The sequence below is a fragment of the Nyctereutes procyonoides genome, unplaced genomic scaffold (assembly GCF_905146905.1).
Source record: "Nyctereutes procyonoides isolate TBG_1078 unplaced genomic scaffold, NYPRO_anot_genome, whole genome shotgun sequence".
Taxonomy (NCBI): domain Eukaryota; kingdom Metazoa; phylum Chordata; class Mammalia; order Carnivora; family Canidae; genus Nyctereutes; species Nyctereutes procyonoides.
In genome coordinates this window covers 56,942,619-56,957,317 of record NW_026575140.1, presented here as the reverse complement: position 1 = coordinate 56,957,317, position 14,699 = coordinate 56,942,619, and the positions used below count along the sequence as shown (strand labels likewise).

The 14,699-nt window shown below is 54.0% G+C and overlaps 1 protein-coding gene across 1 annotated transcript in view; it reads left to right on the top strand.

The window, feature by feature from the left end:
* Positions 1-14,699, top strand: part of DNAH2 (dynein axonemal heavy chain 2) — an 87,347-nt gene that overhangs the window by 49,222 nt on the left and 23,426 nt on the right. Inside the window, exons 42-63 of the mRNA XM_055305618.1 lie at positions 62-198; positions 669-806; positions 890-1,048; positions 3,533-3,685; positions 4,113-4,204; positions 4,464-4,662; positions 4,797-5,021; positions 5,811-5,915; positions 6,857-7,045; positions 7,218-7,303; positions 7,385-7,515; positions 7,611-7,760; positions 8,047-8,214; positions 8,427-8,587; positions 8,892-9,031; positions 10,373-10,505; positions 10,609-10,748; positions 12,010-12,220; positions 12,396-12,512; positions 12,668-12,809; positions 13,446-13,615; positions 13,722-13,838. Coding sequence (XP_055161593.1) covers positions 62-198; positions 669-806; positions 890-1,048; positions 3,533-3,685; positions 4,113-4,204; positions 4,464-4,662; positions 4,797-5,021; positions 5,811-5,915; positions 6,857-7,045; positions 7,218-7,303; positions 7,385-7,515; positions 7,611-7,760; positions 8,047-8,214; positions 8,427-8,587; positions 8,892-9,031; positions 10,373-10,505; positions 10,609-10,748; positions 12,010-12,220; positions 12,396-12,512; positions 12,668-12,809; positions 13,446-13,615; positions 13,722-13,838 — 3,263 coding nt within the window. The remainder of the gene's footprint in view (positions 1-61; positions 199-668; positions 807-889; positions 1,049-3,532; positions 3,686-4,112; positions 4,205-4,463; positions 4,663-4,796; positions 5,022-5,810; positions 5,916-6,856; positions 7,046-7,217; positions 7,304-7,384; positions 7,516-7,610; positions 7,761-8,046; positions 8,215-8,426; positions 8,588-8,891; positions 9,032-10,372; positions 10,506-10,608; positions 10,749-12,009; positions 12,221-12,395; positions 12,513-12,667; positions 12,810-13,445; positions 13,616-13,721; positions 13,839-14,699) is intronic.

Genomic DNA, 14,699 nt, shown 5'->3' with positions numbered 1-14,699 from the left:
TGGAGGGGGAGGTATCTGGGGAAAGAAGGTCTGGCTTCCTGACCATCTTCCTCCTGCCAAGATGAGAAGCCGGACGAGAAGTGGATCCTTTTTGACGGCCCCGTGGACACTCTGTGGATCGAGAGCATGAACTCGGTCATGGACGACAACAAAGTCCTCACCCTCATCAATGGGGAGCGAATCGCGATGCCTGAGCAGGTGTGGACCCAGCAGGGCTGGTTAGGGGGCAGGGGCACCCCCAGAGGGAAAGGTTCTGGGGGAGGGGTGAAGAGAACACCTGGATTCAGAGAGACCTGTGGCTGAGGGAGAGTATCCCAGCGGCTGTGAGGACAACTGTTAGAAGAAAAGCCTGTGTGCCAGGAAGCCCTGTGCACAGTGATGCAGACCCCAAGGACCTGCGGGGACACCACCTTCCCTTGTTTCCCTGGGGTTCTGGATTCTCGGGCTGCATCCATCCACTTGGTGCAGCCAGAGAGTGGTCTTGCATAAACTTGACCTTGAAAGAGCCCTAAATTCTTTTTAAAAAGCCAGTCGTTTGTAAACCTTCCTTCTTTATTCATCCTGCCACACCTGGCACTTGGATAGAGACATTTTGGGACGTCTGGGTGTTTCTCTCACTGGGGGTCGAGTGGTGGGAAAGATGAAGCTCTGACAAAATATCTCCATAGGTGTCTCTTGTGTTCGAAGTGGAGAACTTGGCCATGGCCTCTCCTGCCACCGTTTCCCGCTGCGGGATGGTCTACACTGACTACACCGACCTGGGCTGGAAGCCATATGTGCAGTCCTGGCTGGATAAGAGGCCAAAGGTCTGAAGGGAGCTGTGGGAGGGAGAGGAGCCCATGTGGCCCGAGGCGTGAAGAGCGATTGCAGAAACCTTGTTTGCCTGCAGACTGAGGTGGAGCCCCTGCAGCGCATGTTTGAGAAGTTCATCAACAAGATGCTGGCCTTCAAGAAAGACAATTGCACTGAGCTGGTGCCCCTCCCAGAATACAGTGGGATTGTCTCCCTCTGCAAGCTGTACTCAGCCCTGGCCACACCGGAGAATGGGGTGAGCGGGGTTGGAGCAGAGCCAGGGCAGGAAGGGCTCATGACCTCATGGGAACAAGCTCCAGACATGGTGTGTCTCAGCCTCGGTTTGAATAGACTTGAGTGGAACAGGGACCCCCAGAGGGTGGCCTCACCCATGGTGGCACAGTGCGGGGCGTACGTGTGCATGTGCATGCCGGTCATGGAGGGCCAGACTCAGGACTCGGACTTGCTTATTACGTACACAGTGAAATCTCACTATGATCTCTGACCATTATTTTGGGAAGGTAGTTCATTTGGTTCCTCATTTCTCCATCCTTTCAAAAAATATACATTAAATTTTGGAATAGGGGAGGCCTTGGGATGCTGTTTCAGCTGGACGGAGCCCCCAGCCTCCTCTGACACGGGGATTTCAGAAATTTTCAGGCTGACTGATATTTAGGAAAAATGTTGTTCAGTTTAGGATTGTGGGGTGAGGACCAAAACTGGATATTTTTCTGACATTAAATCACTGCCTAGAAACGGTTCCTCTTGTTTATAAGGACAGTGCCAGGTAACCAGGCTGTTAATATGAAGTTAGGGGACAACAGTATGTGCCGTTCCTGGTACAGTTAATCTAAATTGAAACTCTCTAGATGAACTAGGAAGGCAAGGGACAGAACAAGTCCCGTGGTAGAGTGATGGTGGCACAGGGGTACTGGGGAGGGCAGGCCAGGGTGGGGTCCGGAGGGGAGAGGGGGTAAGGTGAGCTGTGTGCTGAGCTAAGCTAGAAGAGCAGACTAAGGACCCCACATCAAATGTGATGGTCAGTAAAGCCTCCATATGGTTTCCCACCTACGTCTCGTGACTGAGGGTTATTCTAGGCCCCAATCCAATATTCTGGATTGGACAGCAACTTGTGTGTCATGTTATCTGTAGTTCTAGGTATGTGAGTTCAGAACCCATCCTCAAGAGCTCCCTACTCATGGCCTGTGGCAGGTTGCAGATGCCACCGTCCCCGAGACAGCCTTGTGTGTTCCACACCCCCTGTGTCAGCAGCACCTGCCACCTGCCCTCGGGATGGGTGTTGAGAGCAGGAGTCTACACACGCTATTTCTGGGGGTGCCCCCAGCTGGCTGGGTCTGTGGAGTGTGTGACTCTTGATCTCAAGGTCATAAGTTCAAATCCTACGTTGGGCGTGCAGCTTACTTAAAAATAAACAAATATGCTGTTTCTGCCGTGAACTTGGTCCATTTTAAATTTAAATTTTCATTTTTTTAGATTCATTTTGCATTACACAAGTGATAGTTGAATCTAATTTCCTTTATAAAAGTTAAAAATTTTCAATAAAAAAGCTCAAGTCTGGTTGGGTCACCCTCCCCTCCCAGTCCTGACCTGCCCCCTGCCACCTCCCCTGCTCTACACCAGTAACCACTGCAGTGTGTTTGTAGTATTGTTACAGAACCTTTTATTTATTTATTTATTTATTTATTTATTTATTTATTTATTTATGATAGTCACAGAGAGAGAGAGAGAGAGAGAGAGAGAGAGAGAGAGAGGCAGAGACACAGGCAGAGGGAGAAGCAGGCTCCATGCACTGGGAGCCTGACGTGGGATTCGATCCCGGGTCTCCAGGATCGCGCCCTGGGCCAAAGGCAAGCGCTAAACCGCTGCACCACCCAGGGATCCCTGTTACAGAACTTTTATGTACATATTTATGTGCAAGCCCATAGGTGGCTCAAGCCCTATCACGGCCCCAAATACCTTGATATGGTATTTGAAAACCATATCATGTTGCATAGCACGTTTGCAAAATGCTTACTAAGCGGCAATGTGGTTTTGAGTTCTGCGTTGCTCTGTGTAGATTGATTTCATTGCTCATAACCACTGTATACTATTCCACCACAGAACACGGCATTTTATTTTTCCATCCCTCTACTGGTGGACGTGTAGGTCATCTCCAATTTTTTGCACTTACAAAGAAGACACCGCAGATGCCCCTGGACCTATCTCCTTGAGCGCCTTTGGCGCTTCTTTAGGGTAGATATGGTGTGGTGACATTGCTGCTGTGTCTTTTTTTTTTTAAGATTTTATTTACTTATTTATTTGAGAGAGTGAGAGCGCGAGAGAGAGCATGAGCAGGGGAAGGGGCAGAGGGAGGGGGAGAATATCAAGCAGACTCCCTGCTCAGTGCAGAGCCTGATGCAGGGCTCCATCTCACGACCCCGAGATCATGACCTAAGATAAAACCAAGAGTCAGGATACTCAGCTGACTGCACCCTGACGCCGTGTCTTTACAGAACAGCAGAGAGGAGACTTGGGGTGACTGCTGAGCTATGAGAAGCTTCAGGCTTACCTCAGTGTTTTAAATCTCAGGTCATCCACAGCAATGTGGTTTTATAAGCAGAGCAGGAAGGGAGAACTCCACACCCTTGCAGTGATCTGTCAGGATAGACAACCCCACCCCCCTGCACCCCCATCTCTTACAGAAAGAGGAGGCTACTTCCCCTTCTCTCCTCCCATCCAGGTGAACCCAGCGGATGGTGAAAACTACGTCTCCATGGTGGAGCTGACCTTTGTATTCAGCATGATCTGGTCAGTGTGCGCCTCCGTGGATGAGGAGGGACGCAAGAAGATCGACAGTTACCTCCGGGAGATTGAGGGCTCCTTTCCCAATAAGGTCAGGACGCTTGGACCCAGCTCTCCTAGCATCCTATTTTTTTGTGTTGTTGTTAAGATTTTATTTATTTATTTGACACACACACACACAGACAGTACAAGCAGGGGGGAGGGAAAGAGGGAGAGGGAGAGGGAGGAGCAGGCTTCCCACTGAGCAGGTCGAGCCCAGGGATGCAGGGCTCGACCCCAGGATCCTGGGGACCACAACCCGAGATAAAGGCCGATGCCCAACCGACTGAGCCACACAGGCCCCAGGCGCCCCCTTGGTGTCCTATTTTTCCAGAACCCTGAAGTACCCCTGGAACCATGCTCTGCCGGGGTTTCAGCCTGCCAACGCTGTTTTCTCACCCAGTGGGCCGTGGGCACCCCTGCCAGGCTGCGGAGAACTAATGAAGGCCATGGTAGCCTCACACACATTCCCTCCTCAGGACACGGTGTACGAATACTTCGTGGATCCCAAGATGCGGAACTGGACATCCTTTGAGGACAAGCTCCCTAAGAGTTGGCGCTACCCTCCCAAGTGAGAGCAGGCCCCACGTGGGCCAGCCTTGGGGCTCTGGTTGGTGGGAGATGTGGCCAGAAGCAAAAGGGAGCTATAGGAGGGAGGGGGGCTCCCGGATGGGGGGCAGCAGGGTCTAGAGGGCGAGGACAGGGTTCTTAAGGAGGGAAGGAGGACGCCTGCTCTGCAGGGGTCAGGGTTAGTGACGGGTGAGGCAGAGGAGAGCAGGAGCAAGAAAGGAGTGGCCCGGGCCCTTGGACAGTGCTCACCTTCTCTCCAGCTCCCCCTTCTATAAGATCATGGTGCCTACTGTTGACACTGTTCGCTACAACTATCTGGTGAGCGCCTTGGTGGCCAACCAGAATCCCATCCTGCTGGTGGGCCCCGTGGGAACCGGAAAGACATCCATCGCCCAGAGTGTTCTGCAGTCCTTGCCCTCCATCCAGTGGTCGGTGCTCACGGTCAACATGTCTGCGCAGGTGTGCAGCCGGGGACCCTGGCTCTGCCTGCCTTTGGCCCTCCCTTGGGGTCCCGGGCCTGGCCACACTGCTTCCGAACCCTGTCTTTCTCCTGTGAGACCCCAGCCCTCCTCCTGTTCCCCTCCTTCCACCAGACCACATCCAATAACGTGCAGAGCATCATTGAGAGCAGGGTAGAGAAGCGAACCAAAGGTGTCTACGTGCCATTTGGGGGAAAAAGCATGATCACCTTTATGGATGACCTGAACATGCCAGCCAAGGACCCCTTTGGGTCTCAGCCACCTCTGGAACTGATTCGCCTCTGGATCGACTATGGCTTCTGGTATGATCGTTCCAAGCAGACCATCAAGTACATCAGAGTAAGCCTCCCAAGACTTTGCTCTTCAGGCCTCTGTTCCCTGCCATGGCAGGGTCAGTTCCCATGCCCGGGGACCCCCCGAAAGAATCCTGTAACCTGGGTTCCTCTCCACCCAGACATTATCCATCTCTATTATCGACTCTCCTTGGGGACTCTGCCCTATGCTTTGGGACCTCAGGATCTTCTGCTCTCCCTTCTGCTCCTTCCCTGAGCTCACATGCCAACCTTGCTGCCGCCCCCAACAGCCCAAGTGCCTGGGGTCCCCTTTCCCCCATGTTTCCAACATCTCCCTCCAGCCAGGCTCTGCTCCCCTGAGATTCTGAGCATCTTGTTTGACTCCTTCTCCCAAATCCATGGGCAGCAACCCTTCCATCCTCACTGCTGGGGCCCGTCCATCTGGCACTTGGGGCCAGAAACTCTCCTAACACTTAGCATATTCTTCTGTTTCTGAGAAAGAATACACACATGTTCCACATGCGTGTGCACACACACACACACACAGAAAAGGAGAAAAAGGTGAAGGCTAGAAAATATTCTTTAACTTTACCTGTATTTTCTGTTTTTGGTACATGGATCATAGTGAATGACAAAGAAATATGACGCTTTGAGAATTCTAAAGGAAATGACCCTGATCCCTTCCTTCCCTCACCTTCCCTGCACCCTTCTGTCCCAGCCCTTCTTCCCCTCTACGCATCCTCACTCCCTTTACTCCCCTCCTCCGGCTCCTCTGACACCCTCCTTATTCCCTCCCCTGTCTCTTCCCACCCGACTGACCATCTCTGCTCCCCAGGACATGTTCCTGATGGCCGCCATGGGTCCCCCCGGGGGCGGACGCACTGTCATCTCTCCGAGGCTGCAGAGTCGCTTCAACATCATCAACATGACCTTCCCCACAGTGAGGGGGCAGTGGGGGCCATGGGGGGAGGCGGGTACTGTAAGAGGCAAAATCACCCATGTCCCAGAGAACAAGGGGGCAGATCCAGGGGGGCCGGGAGACCCCTGAGTAAGTGTGTGTATGGGTTGTGGGGGGAAGGCTGCTACTGTGGGAGCCCTAGCTTCTCCTGAGCCATGAAAGCTACAGGAAGCAAGCTTTAGCTGCAGTCTCTGGAATGTGAAGCCTGAGGGTCCCAGTGGCCCCTGTGGGCAGATAGCTCAGGGGGCCCAAGTAGACGAAGGAAGATAGATCCTATGGCTGGCAGCCCAGAACAGCGCCAGGATTTGGGGAGGTGAGCAAGGCTCCCAGGGGTGCCTCCCCAAAGCCTCGGGAATCAAGATAAATTACATTTTAATGCAACATGAAAGCAGCCGATGCCAAAAATTCATGGTGAACAAGCACCACGATTTTACACACATGAGCTTGGCGCCGAGAGTTGCTGGCAATACTAGAGCCCAAGGCAAAAGGAAGCAGCAACGATCCTGAGACCTCTGCATATAATATATTGGGATTTGTCCATTGTGGATATCCTGCATTGATTGTGATTTTTATTTTTTTAATTTTATTTTTTTTAACTTTTTTTTTTAAGATTTTATTTATTCATGAGAGAGACACACACACAGAGAGGCAGAGACACAGGCAGAGGGAGAAGCAGGCTCCATGCTGGGAGCCCGACGTGGGACTCGATCCCAGGTCTCCAGGATCACGTCCCAGGCTGAAGGCGGTGCTAAGCCGCTGAGGCCCCCGGGCTGCCCTGATTGTGATTTTTAAATCTTGCACACAAACATTATTTCTCTTGATCCTGTGGGGTTTTCTGGTGCCCCTTTGAGTGGCCCTTCACCCCGGCACTGTGGGGTCCCAGCGGCAGCTGGAAGGAGGTGAGTATGGGGGCCTGTTCCTAGGAGTCCCAGATCATCCAGATATTTGGCACCATGATCAATCAGAAGCTTCAGGACTTTGAGGAGGAGGTGAAGCCCATTGGGAACGTGGTGACCGAAGCCACATTGGATGTGTACAACACAGTGGTGCAGCGCTTCCTGCCCACGCCCACCAAGATCCACTACCTCTTCAACCTCCGTGACATCTCCAAGGTGACACTCTGGCCTGGTGCCTCTCACCGTGCCTCGATGGAGGCCTTCCCTCCCCTCACAGGGGGGGCTCTAGGCTCAGTACCCCCCCTCCCCCTAGGTCAGCCTGCCCCTTCCCCCTAGAGCCTTAGAGGGCCTCTACGTCACCTACCCACTGGCCACGCCCCTTCCCCAGGTGTTCCAGGGCATGCTCAGAGCCAACAAGGACTTTCACGACACCAAGTCTAGCATCACAAGACTTTGGATCCATGAGTGTTTCAGGTGCAATGCCTGTGCCCTGCCCCCTGCCCCTGCCCGCTGCCCTTCTGTGTCCCTAGGTCTTAGCCCACTCCCTCCCTGCAGAGTCTTCTCTGATCGGCTGGTGGATGCAACAGACATGGAGGCCTTCATGGCCATCATCAGCGACAAGCTGGGCTCCTTCTTTGACCTCACCTTTCATAATCTTTGTCCCAGCAGGCGTTCCCCTATCTTTGGTGAGCTGGTGCCCTGGGGGCAGAGCTGGGGCCATGGTGGAGGGGAGGGGTGAGGGCTGGGATTTGAGATCTGAGCCCCACTTCCCTTGGCCCAGGGGACTTCATGAGGGAGCCCAAGGTGTACGAGGACCTGACGGACCTGGGGGTACTGAAGGCAGCCATGGAGACGGCGCTCAAGGAGTACAACCTGTCCCCTGCTGTGGTACCAATGCAACTGGTACTCTTCCGTGAGGCCATAGAGCACAGTGAGCCATCGCGCCCGCATCCCCATCCCGGAATCCCAATGGCCAGCTGTGCCCCTGCAAGGCTAGGGACTTGCCTTCCCTTCTGGCCCGACAGCTTTTGCTTGAGGGTGGTGCCTTACAGACAGGGTGGCTGCTCCAAGTGGCGCGGCTGTCTAGGCACCAGGCCCCCCCACACACACCCCTGGGTCCCTCGACTTCAGTTGCAGGCATCCCTGTCCCTAGCTTAAGGCCTGGGGGTCCCAGGAGGTGGCCCGGCCACCTCACTGCACTTGTCTCAACTCCCCAGTCACGCGGATCGTGCGAGTCATTGGACAGCCTCGCGGCAACATGCTCCTGGTGGGCATTGGGGGCAGCGGGCGCCAGAGCCTGGCCCGCTTGGCCTCTTCCATCTGCGAGTACATCACCTTCCAGATCGAGGTCACCAAGCATTACCGAAAGCAGGAGTTCCGAGAAGGTACAGTTGGGCTCCTGAGCTGGGGGGGTTGGGGGTGATGGGGGGGTGTTTGGGGCAGGAGCCAGGTCAGCTGCCTGATTTCCTGAGGTGACCTGAACAGGGAGGGGGAGGCCCAGAGTGACAGGCAGTTAGCCTACCAGGTGCTGGCTGGGGGTGGAGGGCGACTTTGAAGTCAGCCTATCCCCCCTTCCTCCTTCCCACCTCTGGCCCAGATATCAAGCGTCTGTACCGCCAGGTGGGAGTGGAGCTCAAGGCCACATCCTTCCTTTTCGTGGACACCCAGATCGCAGACGAGTCCTTCTTGGAGGACATTAACAACATCCTGAGCTCGGGCGAGGTCCCCAACCTCTACAAGACTGATGAATTCGAAGAGGTACCAGCCCTTCCATACCCTCCAGCCGCTTCCAGCCTCACTCCTGAGGAAGGAGCTGCCACCCTCTTCTGTCCCCCCACGTCCCTCCCTCCCCCTCCATCTCCCCCCACATCCCTCCTTCCCCCTCCATCCCTCCCACATCCCTCCTGCCCCCTCTATCCCCCCACCAAGTCCCTTCCCTGGGGCAGGGGGCTATTCTGAAGGTGCTCCCCTGCCCCCCCTGCCGTCCCCCCTACCCTGGTTCCCAGGGCTCTGCCACTGGAAGTGGCGCAGCCCTGCGAGTGCGCGTGTGGCTTTGGTGCAGATCCAGATGCTTATCGCAGAGCAGGCCAAGGCCGATCAGGTGTCCCAGTCCTCGGACAGCCTCTTCACCTACCTCATTGAGCGTGTGCGGAACAATCTGCACATCGTGCTCTGCCTCAGCCCTGTGGGAGACCCCTTCAGGTGACTCTGGTGACAGCCTCTCCCTCCCCCTGTCCTGGCCCCCCACTCTTCTGGGGGGTGGCCCTGCCTTCCATGAGTGAGTCTCCCACATGATCCGGGCTCTCCTGCCCTGGATGGCCCGGCTCCTCTCCCCAGACCTCCCCTTCTTTCCAGAGCTCCTGCTGCTTACACAGGAGGTGTCCACTCCCTTTTCCAATGACTAGATTACCTTGTTGCTGCTGCTTTGTGTTTTGTTTTTAAAATTTTAACTGTGATTTTACAAAACAAAAGAACATAAAGTTTACCATCCGTAACCATTTTGCAAGCATATAGCTCAGTGTTGTTAAGCATATTCACATCATTGTGCAAAAGATTTCTATTTCTAGAACTTTCTCATCTTGCAAAATTGAAACTCTATATCCATTGAATAATTCCTCATTTCCTCCACGCCACCCCCCACCCTCACCCCCGGCCCCTGGCAACCACCAGCCCCTTTCTGTTTCTTCAAGTGACTCCTCTAGATAGCTCATGTAAGTGGAATCATATAGTAGTTGTCTTTGCATCTGGCTTAGCTCACTCAGCATTGTGTCCTCAAGGTTTTTCCTTGTTGTAGCATGTCGCAAAGCCTCAAAATTTCCTGTTGTAAGACTGAATAATAGTCCATTATATGTATGTACCATGTTCTGTTGATCCATTTTTGGTGTGACTCAATTTTTAAGGGCAGCAGAAAGGAGGAGGGAAACAGAATTGTAGGGAGAGGCAATTTGGGATCCCATGTTGTGTTTTTATGTTTGTGGTACTTGGTGTATTTATTGCACACTGGGTGCTGCACTATTTTATATGTGTCACCTCATTGAATCCAGTAACAACCCAGGTTAGTATTCCTCTTATTCCCATTTTATTTTATTTTTAAAAAGATTTAATTTATTTATTCTTTAGAGAGAGAGAGCAAAAGAGCAAGCAAGTGTGGGGGTGGAGAGGCAGAGGGAGAGAATCTCAAGCAGACTCCACACTGAGCGCAGAGCCCAATGCAGGGCTCAGTCCCACGACCCAAGATCGTGACTTGAGCTGAACTCAAGAGTCAGATGCTCAGTCGACTGAGCCCCCCCAGGCTCCTCCTGTTACTCCCATTTTAGAGATGAGGAAACTGATGTTCAAAAAGTTACCGCACCTGCCCAAGATCCCCAGCTAGAGCCAGAACCTGTTCCTAAATCCCACATTGAGCTAGCTCTGAGGGGAACGGGATCAGGACACAGGGATGGGACCCTGAGGCTCCTGAAAAGTGGATGGACCTGTGAGGAGGCCAAGAGAGGAGGCTGCCTCCCCAGAGGGGCTTAACTGCCTCTCAAAACCCCTCCCCAGGAACTGGATCCGCCAGTATCCGGCCTTGGTGAACTGCACAACCATCAACTGGTTCTCAGAGTGGCCCCACGAGGCCCTGCTGGAGGTGGCTGAGAAGTACCTTGTGGGAGTGGACCTGGGGACGCAGGAGAACGTGAGCCCTCCCCGCCTTGCACCCAGCCCTGGCCCCCCTCCCACATCCGGTTTCCATTGGCCTTCACTCCTTGTCCATCCCCCATCCTTTCCTCCGGCCTCAGATCCATAAGAAGGTGGCCAAGATCTTCGTCACCATGCACTGGTCAGTGGCACAGTACTCTCAAAAGATGCTGCTGGAGCTTCGGAGACACAACTACGTCACACCCACCAACTACCTAGAGCTCGTATCTGGATACAAGAAGTAGGAAGGGGAGTGGAGGACAGGGAGGCCCAGGGAACTTGCTGGAATGATGGGATGGGAAATATCTGGAGCCAGCCCAGGGGGCGGGGGACCCAGGGGCTCGAGGACCCAGGCACCTAGGTGGAGAGGCCCAGATATGGGTGTCTCATTCCATCAGGGGAGTTAATGAGAGCCAGGGTGCCGCGTAGGCCCGTGGCCTTCTCTAGGGCTCTCAGGCCAGCACTCCTCTCTACACCCTCTCTACTCTGTCCTCATTCTCTGCCATGACGTTTCTTTCTCCAAGCACCACACAACGGCCAGTGCCATATCTGCCCAATAAGACAGAGACCAGTCCTCTCCCCTCTGCCTTTCATGTCTTCTAAGCTTGGCACTGCTCTTGAGAATCATATATTCATTTTTTAAGCTGAATCAAGTGTCTTTTTATGTGCATGACACAGCAATAATTTGCTTTGAATGATATAAGACAGATGTAAAAAGAAACCCACCTAGTTTATTGGGTTCAGTATTTCCATCAAAGTGAAGAAAGAGCCTATTGTAATAATGATGATCATCTGCTTATCCGCTTAACATACTTTCTGAGCAGCTGTTACGTGCCGTGCACTATTCCAGGCACTGGCAGTCCCACAGTTTGCAAAATAAAGCCCTTTGCCTTCCCTGGGCACCGAGGTGGCCAGTTGCCAGTCACTGTGCTGAGCTCTTCGCACACATTTTCTCACTTCATCCAGAAAATAATCCTGCATAGATTTTTTTTTTGGCCTGTACAGTGTTGAAAACTTTTTGAATAAGTTGCTAGCATTTAACAACATGGGAGGCTTAGAAAAATCCGGATTTCCAGCTTTTCTTTAAAAATCAGAAATTGGGTCAACACCAAGCCCGCGTTCCTTTCCATGTGGGAAAAACAGGGTGGAGATGAGGGGTGGCCATCCCCTGGGGACAGGCTTGTGTTTGCTGGTTTGCTGCAGCCTCTGCTTACTGCAAGCGGGGAGCAGTGGGGAGCACCTCACAGAGGGAGCGGGTGTGAGGACAACAGCATCTAACAGACTGCTTTGACAGCAGCAGCACGTAGAATAAACCAGAGGGATGAGAGTCTGGAAGCAGGGAGACCAGCTGGGAAGCTGTTAGCAGTGATTCAGGCAGGAAATGATAAAGACCTGATGGTGGTGATGGCAGTGGTGGCAAAAGAAAGGGAGATGGGGACCCATCCGGGCACTCCTCATTCTGGGGGCCCAGCATCCCCAGCGCCTTCTCCTCCTCACCCCAGGTTGCTGGGGGAGAAGCGGCAGGAGCTGCTGGACCAGGCAAACAAGCTGCGGACGGGACTGTTTAAGATAGATGAAACCAGAGAGAAGGTCGAAGTGATGTCCCTGGAGCTGGAGGATGCCAAGAAAAAGGTGGCTGAGTTCCAGAAGCAGTGTGAGGAGTACCTGGTCATCATTGTGCAGCAGAAGCGAGAAGCGGATGAGCAGCAAAAGGTGGGGAGCCCCGTGCCCTGGCCCTGCCCCCCTACCACAACCAGCACCCACGGCAGGGACTTCCCAGTTGCCCAGTGACTGTCCTCATGCCTTTCCTCATTTTCATCACTGCCATGAACACTGGCTCCCACATTTGCCCGAAGTGAAGACGAAACCCTGTCCTCTTTGTCCCTAGGCGGTCACAGCCAATAGTGAGAAGATTGCGATCGAGGAAGTCAAGTGCCAGACCCTGGCGGACAATGCCCAGAAGGATCTAGAAGAGGCTTTGCCAGCCCTGGAGGAAGCCATGCGGGTATCAGAGCAGGAAGGCCAGGGGAGGGAATGGGACCAGTCTTCGTCCTCCAAGTCCCAGGGGAAGTGGGAAGAGGTGGGCAGGCCTCAGCTGAGACCTGTCCTGCCACCTGAGTCGTCTCTGGCCCTACTCCCTAAGTGAGTCCCTCTGCCCAGGCCCTGGAGTCCCTGAACAAGAAGGATATAGGGGAGATCAAGTCTTATGGACGGCCCCCCGCCCAAGTGGAAATCGTGATGCAGGCAGTCATGATTCTCCGTGGCAACGAGCCCACTTGGGCAGAGGCCAAGAGGCAGCTAGGTAAGCTAGAGAGCCACGGCAGGACCCACACCAGTTCACCGCACGCTTCCTAAATCATCTGCTGTGCATCAGAGACCAGTAAGGCGTCCCTCTGACCCGCAAGAGCAGATAGAGCCTAGTACGAAGGAGGAGACTTCTAGCAGTTAAGATTCTTTGGTCATAAGTAACAGAAAACAACTCATCTTTATGTTAAAAAAAAAAAGAAATTTTTATAAAGATTTAGGAACACATGTCAGAATCCAAAGACAGCAATGCCTTTGGGGGCCCCCAAGGGACGAGAATCAGGAAATGTGAAACCAGAGTATTGGTAGAATGAAGCCTGCAAGCCATTGGTGGTGAGCCCTGCCCTAAAATGTCAGTGTGTGCATGTAGAAATGATGGTGCACGTGTGCACGTGTGTGTGCGCGTGTGTGCATGTTGGGACGGATGGGGGGTTTAGCTGAGAGTGTCCAAGGAAAGTGGTGGCAGATGGAGCTAGGGAGATTGGTGAAGGTCCTGGCAGCTTGGAGGCTCCAGGGATGGAGCAAGGTTGGGGGTTCGGGGGGATGTCGGGATGAGGTCAGACGTTCCGGCCTTGGCAGCCACGCCTGGGAATTGCTAGGCGCTCAGGCTGAGGCCCCCCTTTTCCACCCCCAGGGGAGCAGAACTTCATCAAGTCCCTGATCCACTTTGATAAAGACAATATCTCAGATAAGGTTCTGAAGAAGATTGGTGCCTACTGCGCCCAGCCCGACTTCCAGCCTGACATCATCGGCCGGGTGTCGCTGGCCGCCAAGTCCCTGTGCATGTGGGTGCGGGCCATGGAGGTGAGTGGGCAGCCCCGGGGCAGTGGAGGGTGGGGGGAGATGCTGCAGAAAACCTAGAGCGGGGTAGTGGGGAGGCAGCCACCACAGCCCGGCTGTCCATCCGCAGCTGTATGGGCGCCTATACCGCGTTGTGGAGCCCAAGCGGATCCGGATGAATGCCGCCTTGGCACAGCTACAGGAGAAGCAGGCAGCGCTGGCCGAGGCCCAGGAGAAGCTGCAGGAGGTGAGCCTCAGCCCGTCCCTTCCGCAGCAGCCCCTCCCCGATTTCTGGGGAGCTTCACGACCACCTCTGCCTCACTGTCCCGTGCACCCCCCACCCTGTGCCCTCTGGGATGGGCTGCCCTGGCTCAGAGAGCAGAGTCCCTGGCAGTGTGTTGCAAAGGCACTGCCCCGGGGGAGCCCCTCCAGACACTGACCCCTGGCCTGGCAAGCTCTTGTGGCCTGGGGAGGTGGGCCTGGAGATAGAGTAGCTGACATGGGGGACCAGGCAGGAGTGAAGCATGGTAGTGGAGGCCCAGAGCAGTGAGGGTGTGCCTGGCTGGCTGCAGGGAGAGGGAGCAGCCCTGTGGTGCAGGCCAAACTCCCAGGTGCTGTCCTAGGAGACACGGGGCTGAGCGCCTCCCACGAGGCAGAATGCAGAATGATAGTGTCAAGAGCCCAGAGTTCTTCTCCTCTCTCTGTACGCCTCCTACCCTGATTCAATAGGATTTAATATCCACGTGCTGTGAACATCCAAAGGTATAGAGAGAATCTAGCGAGGAGCCTCCCTCACGCCTTCTGCTCCCCTTCCTGGAAAGCAGCCTCCTTACAACTCCGTGTTTATCCGTCCGGCACTGTTCCATGCTTACATAAGCACATTTTTGTCATTTTTTCCACATTATACACGCAGCTTCTAGGCCTTCCCGTCTTGTGCAAGGAAGCTCCTTCTGTGTGGGCACATGTGCTTGCACTTCCCTCTTACCCTGCAGGAGGGTGCATTTGCTCCTCCGTTGCCCTTTCTGATGGAGATATTCATCGTTTCCAAGCTTTGGATCTTTGTGGGTCCTCAAACCTTGTTGACGCTAGCTTTAACCATAGCACGGTT